A 15,173-nucleotide genomic window follows, 5' to 3' on the forward strand; every position below is an offset into this window, starting at 1 on the left:
AAAAAAAAAAAAAAAAAAAAAAAAAAAAGCATTACAAGAAAACTACAGAATATATCTTATGAACATAAATGCAAAACCCTTAAAATATTAGCAAATTGAAGGTAGCAACATATAAAAAGGATACTATACGATGACCAAGTGGGATTCATCTAGAAATATAAGGTTGGCTGAATATAAAACCAAGAAAAGTAATTTTTTTAAAGTCCTATAATAACTTCAATGTATGGAGACAGAGTATCACAAATTTCAACATACATGCATGAAAAAAAACCTGAGAAACTAGGAATAGGAGGGAATTTCCTCAACCTGATAAAAGGCATCTAAAAAGCTACAGTTAATATCATAATTATGAAAGACTGAATATTTTCCCCATGTAGTTAGGAACAAGTTAAGTTTTTCTACTCTCACATTTCTATAATATTATATAATACTAGAGAGCCTACACTGTGTGGTAAGGGTTGGAGGAAAGGAAGATAGATTGAAAAGAAGGAAGTAAAACTGTCTTTACTCTCAGATGGTATGACGGTCTATGCAGAAAATCCAAACTCTACAAAATAGCTGCTAGAATGATCTGAATTACAGAACTGAGTTTATCAAGTACCATGACTCAAGGTCACAGGATACAAGGTCAACATACCAAAAAAAAAATCCAATTGATTTTCTATTAGCAATGACTAGAAATTTTAAATACCATTTATAATCGCTAAAAAATATGAAAGGTATAAAGGATAAGTTTAACAAAATATATGCAAGCTTTATGCACTGAAAACTATAAAACATTGCTGAGAGAATGTAAAGACCTAAATAAATGAAGATATACCATGTTTTTGAATCAGCAGACTTGATATTGTTAAGATGTCATTTTTCCCCCAAACTTATCTATAGATCCAATGTGATTCTAAAAAGATCACAATCTTATTTCTGGCAGAAACTGACAAGTTGATTTGTATCAAATTAAACGTATCTGCAAATGCAAACCTAGAATATCCAAAGCATTTCTGAAAAAATAACAAAGTTGCAAGACTTAACTAGTCATGGGCTGCATTATGACTTACGGTCAACAATAGACCACCTGTATGATGGTGGTCCCACAAGATTATAATACTGTATTTTTTCCGTACCTTTTCTGTTTAGATACACAAATACCCCATTGTGTTACAACTGCCTATGGCATTCAGTGCAATAACATGCTATAATGGTTTGTAGCCTATGAGCAATAGGCTATACCATATAGCGTAGGTGTGTAGTAGGCTATATACCATCTAGGTTTGTGCAACTGCATTCTAGGATGATCATACAATGATAAAATCACCTAACAACACACTTCTCAGATAATATCTCTGTTATTGACACAAAACTATATATGACTAAGATATTATAAAGCTACAGTAATAGATAGTACAGCATTGGCAAAAACAGACACGTAGATAAATGGACCTGAACAGAGTCTCAAAATAGAATTACAGATGTGTGAGGTCAATAGATTTGATAGAGGTGCCAAAATAATAAGGAATAACTGTCTATATGCAGAAAAATGTGATCTGTGCCTGGTACCTTATGCAAATCTGGCTTGAAATGGATAATATACCTAAATATAAGAACTGAAAACATAAAACTTCAAGAAAACGTAGGAGAAAATTTTTGTAACTTCAGATTAAAATCCATTAGATAGGCAAGAATAAAAGAAAAATATGGGCCAGGCATGGTGGCTCATGCCTGTAATCCCAGCACTTTCGGAGGCTGAGGCAGGTGGATCCCGAGGTCAGGAGTTCAAGACCAGCCTGACCAACATGGTGAAACTCTGTCTCTAATAAAAATACAAAAATTAGCCAGGCATGGTGGCAGACGCCTGTAATCCCAGCTACTCAGGAGGCTAAGGCAGGAGAATCACTTGAGCCCGGGAGGCAGAAGTTGCAGTGAGCCAAGATCACACCATTGCACTCCAGCCTGGGCGACAAAGCGAGACTCCCTATCACAAAAAAAAAAAAAACAAGAAAAGAAAGAAAAATATGAATAAATTAGACTGTATCAAAATTAAAGACTTTTCCACAACACACAGGATTAAGGAAATGAAGAAGCAAACAGGCCAGGAGAAAATATTTGCAAAACATGTTTCTGATAAGGACTTATATCTAGAATATATAAATTTTTCCAATTCAATACAATGACAACACAGTTTTATAAAACTGGCAAAATATTTGAATAGACACTTCAAAAAGGAAATGCAAATGGCAAACACGCATGTGAAAAGATGTTCAACATTATCATTATATTATTATGATCCAACTTAAAACCATGAGATAGCACTACACACCCACTCAAATGGCTAATATTTTTAAAACTGACAATCCCAAATGTTAACAAAGATGTGTAACAACTACAACTCTTATACATATTTCATGGGAAAGGAAAGTCATACAGCCACTTTGGAAAACAGTGGCAATTTCTTATTAACATACACTTACTATATATGATGCAGTAATCCAACTCCTAGGTATTTACACAAGAGAAATTAACTATGTCCATACAAGATGTATGCAAATATTGATAGCGGCTTTATAAGTAAAGGACCAAAGAGGAAATAACCCAAATGTCATCTAATGGGGAAGGGATAACAAATTTAGGTGTATCTGTATAATGGACTAATGCCGAACAAGAAAAAGGAACAAATTACTGATATATACATCTTGGATGAACCTCAGAAGTATTCTACTAAGTTAAAAAAGCCAAACACAAAAGCTTAGATACTGTTTGATTCCATTTATACGAAATTCCTGGAAAGTCAAAATCATAGAAAGCAGTGGTAGTCTGTGGCTGCAGTTGGGGAAAAAAACTACAAAAGTGGCATGAAGGAGCTTTTTTGGGGGTAATGGAAATGTTGTTTTTTATTTTGATGGTGATTACATAATTATATATTAATCAAAACTCAAACTGTACGGTTAAAATGAGTAAATTTTACTACATGTAAATTATGTTACTAAAGCTAATTTTAGTAGAAATCAGGCATTTTCATGTTTTGAACTTAATGTCCATGTACTAGTTCTGAGCTCTAACTTAAGTTGTTAACATGATGATTTAGCCAGGCATTTATCGGTTATATTCTAATAGATTTTATTCAAAATCCTTCAGCATTTACAGTCACAGAAAAATACCAGGATTATTATGCTCAGGAGCAGCCATTCAGAAGATATTCATGAGGTAAATTACAAATATGCTTCTGTAACTTTGGTGAGGAACTGAAACCAGAGATACAGGTTTGGGAGTTGGGAGTCATTTGCAGAAAATAGTGGAAACCGTGGAGTTGATACAATTGTACTCTTCTTTCACTCCACTTCTCACTGCTTACTAATCTACAGAACCATAGGAAATGCTTAGTCAAATTTGAAATAACTGAATGACTTCAGTTTTTAAAAGGTCAACTTTTCTATCAGATCAAAGTGTCAACACCACTGAATTTAAAAACATCGTATATTTATATCTCCAAATTCTTATCTCTCACCTGGTTTAATTTTTCAGTATGATTCAGCCTTGAAGTCTCCACTACATTTAACTTGGAAGTCTTTTCCATGCTCATTATTTGCTTCTGTGGTTCCATGTTTGAAGTGGGTTGTGAAAAGCATGCCTTTGCTACCGGAAAGCCTGCGGAGTATGACCCTTGTTTCATTCTAAATGGCTGGGTAAAAATTTTACCTTTTGTGAGTAATAGAAGAAGAGAGAAAAATTGTCACTAGCACCTTCTATTTCATTTTCTGGTGGCTACATATAGAGGCTACTGTGAGCTAATTGCCTTCAACTTAGAAGTAAAAATTAATAAAAGAAAGCTTACAATTTTATATCAAGCCAAAACTTACATATAGTATAAGTTATTAGTCATCCATAGAGGAAGACAGGGATCATAACTGTTACCAAAAAGGTTGGGGCTATCTAAAAGTCCACTTAAGGTCACCTGAATATAATTACAGAGAGGTGGGATTCAATACGTAAAAAGCTGTATCCTATTTAGGAGACAAAAAAGTCTCCAAGGAGCCTGCTTAGCACTATGCTTTTCAAACTGGAAAACCACTAGTAGTATCACAGTTCTGGGAGGATGAAAAGCTACAGAAAAAAGTATAAATTCTTCAAGATTTGTAGGAAGGGGGAATACCACTGGAGAGGTGTATTCTGTTGTATGACATGAAAGATACATCACCAGACTTCACCACAGCCTAGCTCTTTTTTTACCCTAAGGCCAAGTTCATAAACAAAACAAAACAAAACAAAAACCCACTAGTTGACTTCAAGATATCCTGATGATAGAAGTAGGAACCATGGATGGAGAACATGAACAAAATCACTGGAAAGGAATATTCACCCCCCACTACTCAATAAATTGGTAAAGTGCTTTCTACAACCCAACCTCTTGCACGTTTAATAGTATGAGTTAGTCCTTCCAAGTTTTAGGACTTCAAGAATACTGATAAAGTTGAGGGCTAGACTTGAAACACTTACTGGCCTCCAGAGCCTTCCCTATCCAAGTATATCCTCATATCCTCAAACTACATCACCCAGCACAGTGTAAATACTGGTTTATAAACATGCGACACATCCTCATGGTTCACCTACGTTAATCTAAATACAGATTTCAGAGAAAAAGAAAATCACTGAAATAGGCACAGAATGCTCCCAAGTAGGCTCCGGCTATGCTCAGTGTAGAAACCATATATTGTCAAGGGAGATACTATACAGATGGTCACATCGGTCTCTTGAGCCTTTAATGTACACAGCAGCTGGGCAGAAACTCACTGCATGGGCAGCAATAACAGCTGGGTATCTAACTCTAGCTGTACCACTTTTCCAGCCATGTGGCTTTGGAAAAGCCATTTAATTTTCCTGAGCTTTGATTTCCTTATCTATAAGACACGGTTACTTACCCTACCTAGTACGGTAATGAGAATGCAAGGTAAAATGCTATACAGATAAGGTGGTTATTATTACACCACAAAAATTACCAAAGTGTCCCCTAGGATAAGCCCCAGTGATGGCAAAGATTAGCAGGGTTAAGGCTAATCATTTAAATATTTTAACTTTTCATTTTCCATATACCTTATTTACATGAACACATTCATGTAAAGTTCACTTACAGTGTTATAGAGAGAGCTGATCTTGTAGTTTTTAAAATAATAACACCTACCACTTATTATCAGCTTACTAAATGCCAGAGACTTTACAGAACTCACCTCATGTAAGGTCCTCAACACAACCCCGAGAGGCAAACATTGTTATTTCTATTTTAAAGATGAGGAAACTAAGGTTTAAGTAGATTTAAGTAGATTGAACAGTTTGCCCGGGACCACTGAGCTAGCAAATAGTAGAGCCAGGCTACAACTCTAACAAACTCATGGACCTTAGCCATTACACACCCCTTTATGTGCCAGGACTGCTCCAACACTTGCTCACATGCATACCTGCTGGACATCCTCTCTGCTTTTCCTCTGTTACATTCTTCTTTAGCATCAACAAAGAACCTGCTCTGGTCTGCTCTACAGAAATGACATCTGAAGCTGCATTCAGCACTTCAAACATAGAGAGAAATCCATATTGCATGTACTGGAATGATCGTCCAAATCTTTTGGCAAATGCCTTTTCAAAATCAGAAAGGAGAACAGGAGATAACGCCAACAGGTCCTTCAACTCACTCTTCACAACAGCTGGAAGAATAGGGGCAACCCTTCCTCGGTAAGGTACTCGCCGATGAGATCTTGGTCCAGAATAAATACTAGGTCTTCCCTTATGCATGGAGTTTCGAACCTTATGGCTGCTCCTCTGTTTTGCAACTAAACTTGCTATTCCTTTGGTAGATTCATCTGGAATGGCTAAGGAGATGTGAAGAAAAGAAATCATATTTAGGTAGAAAACTTACTCCCTTTTTTATCCTTAGTATCTGTGTTTATAGTTTTTAACTCTCCAAGGAGCTGTTTATCCAGGCAGCACGATAAACAGTAACTCTTGATTCCTCGATTTCTTGCATTTTAGGCAACAGCTTGCTAGCTCTTCTACCAGCTGAAGAAAAGATAACTTAATGTGTTATTACTACAACTAATTGACTCCTGACAGATCTGAAACCCTTGGGATGAAGTGCAAACTTCCCTACAACAGTTTTTTCTTGTGCTTCACGGAATTTAAAACATGTTTTTATAATTAAGAAGTTCTTTTTTTTATTTCTCCCGACTTAAGGTCCAATAACCTGAAATCACATGTAAAAATGTAGTTTTTGTGAGTGCACGATTGTCTGGGGAATGGTTCATTTCGCAGAGGTTCTAACTTTGCCCACAACCTCAAAAGCACCTATGAGTCTCCCTCCCCCGCCAAATTAAAATCCACTGGCTGGGATGCATAAATAACTGCAGAACTAGAATAATTATTTACTAAGCAATTGTTTTTATTACAAAGTTTACAGACCTTCAAAAATCTTAAACCTACCTTTCAGTATTACAGTACCACCTGCACCATGGCAGACACTAACAACATCAGGCATGTCCAATACCAGCTCCATAGTGGACCGATACCCAAGGATTCGGAGTGGTAGATGGTTGCCAACCATCAAAAGGTACTCCTTCTCCAACTCCTGTGGGCTCAAACCATCTTTGGTGGAAATGAGAAGTGATCTTATTTCCTTCCGCAGACATTCCTGTATACGCTCTTGTTCAGACATTGTGTCCTACAGGACTGAAGACAGAAACGCAGCTCATGAGGAAAAGGGGGCAAACCCATGAAAAAAGATTTTTTTTTAAACAACCAACAGTGGGATACAAATAACTGAGACGCCTGTTTTAAGGGTAATAAGGCAGAAGCAGTACCCAGAGGGTGTCTTGCGGATTGCACATGGCCGGGCGATTCAAGCCCTGAATCTCCACCTGCGTTAATTAAGCTACAGGTGTCAAGAACTCTGCCCCTGGCCATGGGGAGGCGTTAACTGGGGTTCCTGTGGGGTGTTCGACTCCAACGCAAACTTCCTATGCGAAGCCTTCAGGGGCTCCTCGGGAACCAGGACTAGGAACTGAGGCCAACGCAATGCCGCCTCCGCCCTGCAGCGCGAGGGCCCCACGGAAAGGCTCCCGCCGCACACCTCCGGCACCCCAAGCCGAGGGGGTGCTCCCCGCTCCCTCTTACCTGAAGGTATCGCCAATCTTCGCCCACCGCCTACCTGGTCTAGGGTTGGGGTCCCTGCCCCTCCCCCAGCATCTCTCGGTGCCCCTCGCGGGAGCGGGGCGTGGCCCTTCCACCTGCCCTGGCGGCTCTCTGCAACCTGAGGTGAAAAGGAAGGCGAGAGGCGCCAGGTGAGGCGCCTTTCTCGGCCCGGCACCGCCCAGCTGCCCGTCACCCGTCTTGCCCCCACCGCGCCCTGACGCCAACACTGCCGTTGCGGGCCGGGTAGAGACTAGGACGCCCTCTCGGAAGCGGCGCAGGAAGGTAGCTGCGACGGCCGCCCCGCGCGCCTGCGCACCGGCGCCCCCTGACCGGGAAGCCGACCCCGGGGCGCAGCATTCCAGCCCCGAGGGCACGTGGCCGGTGGGACGGTTGGGCAGGATTAGCCGCTCGGGGGTCAGGTGTGAGGTCCGCCCCAGTCTCAGGAGCCGCTGGGCCGGGCTGCAGAGGCGGGCCGCCTTCCAGGATCCCAGGCGCCTACCTCCTCCGAAGTGGTGAGAAGGTGGGGTTACAGCACTTAGACCAATCCAACCACCTCCAGAGCGGGGGCCCGGCCGGGCGCAGGGAGGGAAGCGGACCGTGTGGGCCTCAGAATCACCTGCGGGACTATTTAAGAGGAGAAAAGGATGCACGGGTCTGATAAGCAGAGATTCTCATTCAATAGCTCTGGATTCATTTGAGGAAAATCACAGACAATTCTGATTCTTGGTGGAGAATCCCTGCAGAGCTCAATGCAACTCTGGCTCCCTGATGAAGGAATGAGTGGGGCTAGGAGACCTTTTTAAATGAGTGGACAACATTCTAGGTGCAACTGGAGATTTATCTGGATATATTTGTTGGTTTGGTAGAATAAGCCAGATTTACAAAGTCCTCGAAAACCAGAAAACAGTAGTTTAAGAGATACAGAATAGGGAGGCATTGTATAATAGAAAGGCTTGTACCTTAAAATGTACAGTCTAATTAAAGAAACAAGACAGACCAAAATAACCAAATAATTTGAACCAACAAAGAGGCTTGAGCACACACAACGACCTTATCTTCCTTCTTTTTTTTTCCCCTATAAAATGTAAGGTTTAATATGAGAGAGCAAGGAACACCTCGGAGGCTGTGCCAGCGCGTGTGGCTTCGTGTTTCTGTGCTACATGAGACTAGTGTCCTCGTCTTCCATCGTGACAACCCTTCTCTCTCCACCCCCCCACAGTGCCAATAGGCTCTGGGCAAAGCTACCCCGTTTTCTTTTAACCTAAGGGATGCCATGGTTTGGCTGACTACGTTTGACTACCCCCCCTGATGTCTGAAGCGGCCAGATACCGTGGCGATGGAAATCAGGCGAAGTACTGGCATGGAGGGTGGGGGTGCCGGGTCAAGGTCGTCTGGGTTCTCAGGAGCCAGTCTGTGCCACAGAACTATCGGCAGCTGCCTTTGTAAGGCACCTCGGGTTGGCATTCGGAAAAGCCACCCCATCTTGCCACAGCCCCTTGGTCTTGGTTAGCAAAAGCCGTATCAGATCTAAATCATGCTTTCATTCATGAGAAATCACATTCCTTCTTTTCCCTTTCTAATGTATTCCAGTGTGTCTTTTTTTTCCCTAAATTTTAATAAGCAAATTGTACCACCGTCTTATTCTGAGATGCTCCTTTTTAAAAGCTGTAGATCACATTAATGGAAGTGTTTACTGCTGGGAATATTTTCCATGTACAATGATCTGTAACCCTCTTAACTAGTTTAACTAGTTGCACATTATTAGTTCACATCCAGTTCAATTCATAAATTAAGAGAGGTGCCATTTGTCTGTAAAACAAATCAATATATAGTTATGAACTTCTTTTATTCAAATATATTTTCACACATCTTAACTAAATACATAATACAGAAGCCCGTGTGGGTTGGGCAATGTGGCCCAGGAAGGCCTGAGACTAACACATCCACCTCGGCAAAAGGACAGAAAATATCTCTTATGGTTGGGAAAAAAATAGCCTTTTGTGTGTTTATTTAGTTTACAAAATATACTCAAAATGCTATTATTAGCTGAATTTGTGATTTTCTTTTGAATTTCTGAGTTATTCTTATTTTTCCCATTTTGTTTTTGTACCAAGGAGACTGCAGTCAAAAGAAAGTTAGTCGGCAACTCATTTCCTTTGAACTGAAAAATTCAACAGATACTAAATTATGACAGTGATTTAGAAAGGAGGACTCCAGGGGCTTGAAAGAACATGTCTGGAATAATATGATGCTTCTAAGAGTATTGCGATCACAACGTGGTAAGCACCAGAGCATGCTGCATAACTACCTCCTTGGCTAATATGCTTTCTTCTTGGTGATGACCAATCATCTTCTATTAAACAGCAGTAATGCTGGAAGAACTCAACTACACAAGTGTAATGAAGCCAGTATTCTCCCTGGACAGATTACCTACAACTGATTTGACACATACCATGATAAGGGCTTCAAACCTGACAAACTCTGTACTTGCTTCTGATTTATGCCATCAAGCTCCTCAGAGAAGAGATGGAATCCAAGTGTTCCATTTGGTAGAGGTGAAATGTACTGATGTGCTTAACTGCCAGTTAAGGAAAGTTGCCCCTTCTCCTTGTTCCTCACCTCCCCTCCCCCTCAGATCCACATCCCTTGTGCCACCAGGACAAGGGTCCTGTGCTGTGTGCTATCATCAAAGAGCCAAGGCCTGTCGCTCTCTCCTGCTTGTGGTTTAGGGGAGTTTATGCAAAGGAGCTGCTTCTGCAGTCTCCCAGCCGCCTCTTCACCCCTTGAGGATGTCCAGGTTTTGTGATTTTGTTTGGGGTGAGGGTGGGTGGGTGGGAGGAGGAACCACCAGGAAGAGGAGGGGATGCAACAGGACTCACGTGTTGCGACTTCCAAGTGAGTATGCTGCAATGCTGCCGCATCCCGGGTGTGGCGGGCAGGCAGGCACGACTGTTCCTCAGATGATGGTGGCTACCCTCCCGCTGCTGTTGTTCCGGTTATTGTCTCTCCTGGACAGGTTAGGGGTAGCCATGAGCACTCAGCGCTCGTTGGGGCAGCCATACTCCAGCAGCACATTGATGCATTCCTGCCTGGAGGCCTGCCAGGTGTAGGCCAGCGCTGTGTTCCCATGGGCATCTTGGACCATGATGTCCACCCTGTACCAGATCTGGAGCTGCGCCAGGACCACATTTCCCTTGCGGCAGGTCAGATGCAGTACAGTGCAGCTGTCTCTGTCTCCCTCCCCAAAGGTTTCTTTCACCTCGTCCCAGGAGCCGTGCACCAGCGGCAGGATGGCTGTTCACAGGTCCTCGTCTGTGGTGGCCCACAGCAGGTGCTGGCCCAGGGACAGCTCCGTGCAGGGTAGCGGGGCCAGGAAGAGCTTCTGCTCGTACTTGGCATGGATCCACTGTTCCTTCTTTTCCCTTGTGGAGTCTACTGAGGGTTTTGTCCATCCCTGGCTGCTCTCTTCCCAGACGTTGTTGAGTATCTCATTCCCAATGAATGACATCATCTTAATAAGCTCAACTGGCCAGTCATCCAGGTCCAGAGATCAGACTCAGGAAAGGTGGGTGCCAAGATTCCAGTGGATCACTAAGCACTTGATGCACACGAGCGCTCCCAAGTTCAAACTGGCCCAGTTAGGATTCTGGGTCTCACAGTCCACACAGTAGGAGTTCCCGTGCATGTGTCGGATTGACTGCAGGGCCATGGCCTCGCTCTGGTTCATCAGCTGGGACTTGTTCTTGCTGCTCTTGCACGACTGCAGGCTCGCCAGGCTGACCAGGATCTGGCACTTGATGGCTTGGACCCAGGTGTACCACTCCTCATTCGTCGTGGTTTCAAAGTGCCACGTTTGGCCAGTGAGGGACACAATGATAAACTCAAAGTTTTCTTGTTCTTTGGTAGTGTCGGACAGGCCATCAGCTTTGAAGTTGCTGGTGGTTTTCTGCCTACATTGCTTCTTTCTGTTGGTGTGAGGGGAGGTGGGCTGGTGGTGCTGGAGTTACTGGGGTTGGAGCATATGGAGTCACCCAGCCCCATGTCACTGCTGATGGCCAAGTTTGTAATGACTGTAGCCTCACTCCACTGGTTGACTCTGGAGACTGAGTAGGAGCGCTGGTGCATGCCATTTGGTTGGCTGTTGAAGGAGACCAGGCTGATGCTGCTTGCCATCTGAGACCCAGATGCACTAGTGACATTCCCTGAATTGAATGAGATGTGTAAACTCCTCATGTACTTGATAGGCCATTGGTTTTAGACCTGGAGATGGGCATGCAGGCCGACGTGGCTTAGGGTAGCCTCTTCCCTGGGACTTTCATGGTAGTTCTCAGAAGGTCAATCTCCTTACCATGAACATTCTGCATGTAATCATGCAAACTTGGATGATAGGTTCGCACACTATTGTCACACAGGGTGACATATTTCTTTTTCCATTCTTTATTCAACGATTTGCCACTTTGCTTCAACAGCATGCCCTGTATAATTGGCATGGCTCGGCTGTTCCTGATGCTGTACGCACAACTCTCCAGGCCTTTCTTCTCTTTGGGTCGCTCCCTTTCTGAGAGGTGAACCGGTTGGACCCCCGCTTGGACTGCTTAGGGGCATGGGCGTGTTGGCAGTGGGAGGAACATCCATCTGAAGTTCCTTCTGGCTGGTGCTGGGGGTCTATGGAATGGAGGAGGAATAGTCACTTAAATTCCCACCTCCATTATTTATCTAGCTGATGTGCATGGGGGACACCTGTGCAGAACAGATGGCGGAATGGCTTGGAGAATTGGGCAGCGACTTGCAGGGTCCTATGGACAACTGCTGCTTCTTCCCTGTGGCAACAATCTTCTGGGCAACCTCCTGGAAGTCCCTCTCCACGTTCAGCCGGTACATAGCACACGTCTCGTAGTACGTGCACGGCTTCAGGCCATTGAAGCGCTTCCTTGCCCTGGCATCATCAATGACCCTCGGGTTAGTGAAACTTATGGCATCCTGGGTTCCCACCAGAACCAGAGGAGTCTCGCTCATGTTCCGATAGTTGGCCATTTGACTGCCGTAAACGTCTGGAAACTTATTTCATCCTCCAAGCTGAAGACAAATATAACTGCGTCCACCCACATGGCAAACTGCGCCTCCGGGGGGGGGGGGGTCTTCTTCGTCACTAATCAGCAGCAGATAGCTCTGTCCATCAACAACAATCTCTTTTTTGAACCTGCCACCACTTTGAGCTCCGGGACGGACAGACTCAGCGTCCGTTCCTAGCTGTTCACAAAGGCATCTTCCATGGCAATGACGTGCTCCCAGATCTGGTTCTGCAGCACCGGCTCCTCCACGCACCCCAGCAGCTCACAGGTGGAGTAGACGTTGTGGTGGACCCACTGGAAGCGCTGGATGTCGGCCCGGATAGCAGCCGAGTTGGCCAGCTGCTGCCGGTAGTTTATGGTGCAGGCGCCACGCCCGGAGCCAGCATCCCCCCAGGAAGGCGGCCCGCGGGCGGCGGGCGGAGGAGGCTAGAGAAGAAAGGCACGGGCGTAGCAGGCGCGGTGGTCTCAATTCATAGCCGGGACCAGCGGCCGGCAAGCCTGCTGCGAGCGATCGGACCCCGGCGTCCCGCGTCAGTAAGTCACCAGGGGGAAGCGCGCCCCCGCTGCCCCCACCTGGAGCGCCCCGCGGCGGGCGTGACGGGCCCAGGAGGAGGCTCGCTGGGGCGCCTTCCTGTGACGCAGCCTCTTTCCAGCCCTAGGCCCGGCTCCGCCGAGCAGCCATTAAAAGCCCTGGCATCCGCTGAGCTCCGAACTCCGAGCCCCGAGCGCCGGGGCCGGGGGCCAAGGGCCAAGGGCTGATCCCCGGTCAGTGTGGCTGCGCCGCTCCGGGCGCCTGGCCTCGGCCTTCTTTAAATCTGAAGACATAATGCTTTTTTTTTTTTTTTTTTTTTTTCCAGCCAAGGGAACAAAATGTTCCATCAATGAGCCAGGAATATTGAGGAATCCCTGAAAGATAGAAAATAAGACTTATGGACTGGCTTATAGCAGAATGGGCAGGGCTGAACAGCAAATTAACAAAAAGGAAAATTATAAGACATGGAAAATGGATCTAAACATTGCAACATCTGAATGACAAAAATTGTAGATACGAAAACCAGCAAGAATGATGGTGAGGGTTGGAGAGTTAAAAAGAAGAAAATGTCCCAAATTTGCACCAAAACACGTCTTATTAAAAGGGCCCACTCAGAGTTCTCAGAATAATTAATGAAAAAAGATCTTGTCCTAGGTAAACTATAAGAGAAAGAGAATCAAGAGATTTTTATATGGAAACGTTACCTATAAAACAATGGAAATTAGTTTGCCCTTGAATTTCTCAATGGCAGTATCTTCAGGGCTAACTCTGGAATCCTTTAGGGTAACCAACAGTGAAGTGAGAGAAAATAAAAACATCCTCAGACATGAAACGATTCAGAAGGTTTATCATCTCACTGAATGACTTGAAAGTGACTCCTGCAGAATGAACAACGAATTACAAAAAAGATGTCCCAGATTCTCATCCCCAACAGATGAGGCAACAGACATATGTGCGGTCTACACAGATTATCTCATTTTCTTCCCAGTAACTCTGAAAAAGGTACAATTATGACGCCCATTTTAAAGTGAAGAAACTCATATACAGATGTGAACCAGAATATATGAGTGATAGTCAATAAAAACATAAAATATATTATTGAATCAAAAAGTTATTGGCGCATAATATAAAAAAGAGAGAGTTTTTACAAAGATATTCTGGAGTTAAATCCCAGATCAATAACTGCAAAGCAAGTGGCAGAGGCTGTGTGAAGTTGCTTCATTAGAAAGACTCCATGTGGGAACAGTAACTACCCTTAGAGTCCCCACTTGATTGGGTTTGCAGTAACCAAGACCTATCAGTCATCTGTGGCAGCTGATCTGTGAAGTGAACGGGAATGAGGTGGGAACCATCACAGTAGTATCTTTCTCTCCTTTGATGGTAACACGTATCTCTGCAGTTCTCCAGGAATATGGCATTGCTTTTGATGTACTGTTTTGGCACCCCATTTGGTACTTCCTACCGGAATAGCCCTTACACCATGGGTGAGTGTACCAATGTAGGAATTCTGCCAGTTGCTAAGATTACCTATTCCAGCTATTCACTTGGCAACTAGGGCCCTTAACCACAGGATGAATTCACAGTCCCGCTAGCCCTGCCCAAAGGTGAACCTGGGCCAGAATTCAGTTCTTTTGTCACCCAACCTCTATAAGCTCAAAATGTTGATGGCAAACAGCAGCACTTTGGGTCCCAGAAATTAGTGTTAGTTTGGGATTTGCATATGATATTCACTAAAAAGTTTGAGTATTTCCTTTTCTCCAGAGCAGTTATCTATAAGGGAGCACAAACTCTTTGGGGAGATGAAAGTTTGCATGCAGTCTTAGGTACAGTATTTCCACAGCATCCTCATTCAAGAATATTTGGGTTATGCTCAAAAGGCTGTGGATCTGGGATCTGATTTAATGCTGGTAACAGGGTGACAAGTTGTATCTCTCTTGCTCAGGAGAGGCCTCTGTTCCCCAGACATAAAGCTGTGTTTTGTGGGTTGATTTTTGGTTTCTTTAGAGACAGGATCTCACTCTGTTGTCCAGGCTGGAATGCAGTGGCATGATCGTACCTCACTGAAGACCTGAACTCCTGGGCTGAAGCAGTCCTCCCTCCTCAGCCTCCTGAGTAGATAGTCATGCATGCTCCACCATACTTAGCTAATATTTTTTTTTTAACTTTTTTTTGGAGGGGGAGGTAGGGGTCTTGCTATGTTGTCGATGCTAGTCTCAAACTCCTGAACTGAAGCAATGCTCCCACCTTGGCCTCCCAAAATGCTGGGATTATAGGGGTGAGTCACTGGCCGGTTTGTTTTTGTTATATAAACCAAAAAGACTTAATGGGTTATTTGTTGAGTTCATTCCTTGGGTTCCTAAAATTACTTAACCACAACCAGAGAGCTCCTGGGCCAGACCAAT

At 43.9% G+C, this 15,173-nt stretch overlaps 1 protein-coding gene and 1 pseudogene across 5 annotated transcripts in view; both read right to left on the minus strand.

Moving 5' to 3' along the window:
• The window catches only part of TDRD5 (tudor domain containing 5), a 95,638-nt gene extending 87,951 nt beyond the window's left edge, over positions 1–7,687 (minus strand). For 2 of the 5 annotated variants that reach the window (XM_025396863.1, XM_025396842.1), the window contains exons 1-4: positions 7,184–7,687; positions 6,460–6,705; positions 5,445–5,852; positions 3,500–3,690 (exon numbers count right to left, since the gene is read on the minus strand). In XM_025396863.1, coding sequence (XP_025252648.1) covers positions 3,500–3,690; positions 5,445–5,852; positions 6,460–6,691 — 831 coding nt within the window. In that variant the 5' untranslated portion in view covers positions 6,692–6,705; positions 7,184–7,687. Of the gene's footprint in view, positions 1–3,499; positions 3,691–5,444; positions 5,853–6,459; positions 7,004–7,183 lie in introns of all 5 variants that reach the window. The other 3 variants (XM_025396871.1, XM_025396879.1, XM_025396853.1) reach the window with 3 other exon arrangements.
• A 2,436-nt stretch (positions 7,688–10,123) lies between these two features.
• LOC112606257 lies at positions 10,124–12,290 on the minus strand (annotated as a pseudogene).
• Between the last annotated feature and the right edge of the window lie 2,883 nt (positions 12,291–15,173).

Source organism: Theropithecus gelada, chromosome 1, assembly GCF_003255815.1.
Source record: "Theropithecus gelada isolate Dixy chromosome 1, Tgel_1.0, whole genome shotgun sequence".
NCBI classification, from domain to species: domain Eukaryota; kingdom Metazoa; phylum Chordata; class Mammalia; order Primates; family Cercopithecidae; genus Theropithecus; species Theropithecus gelada.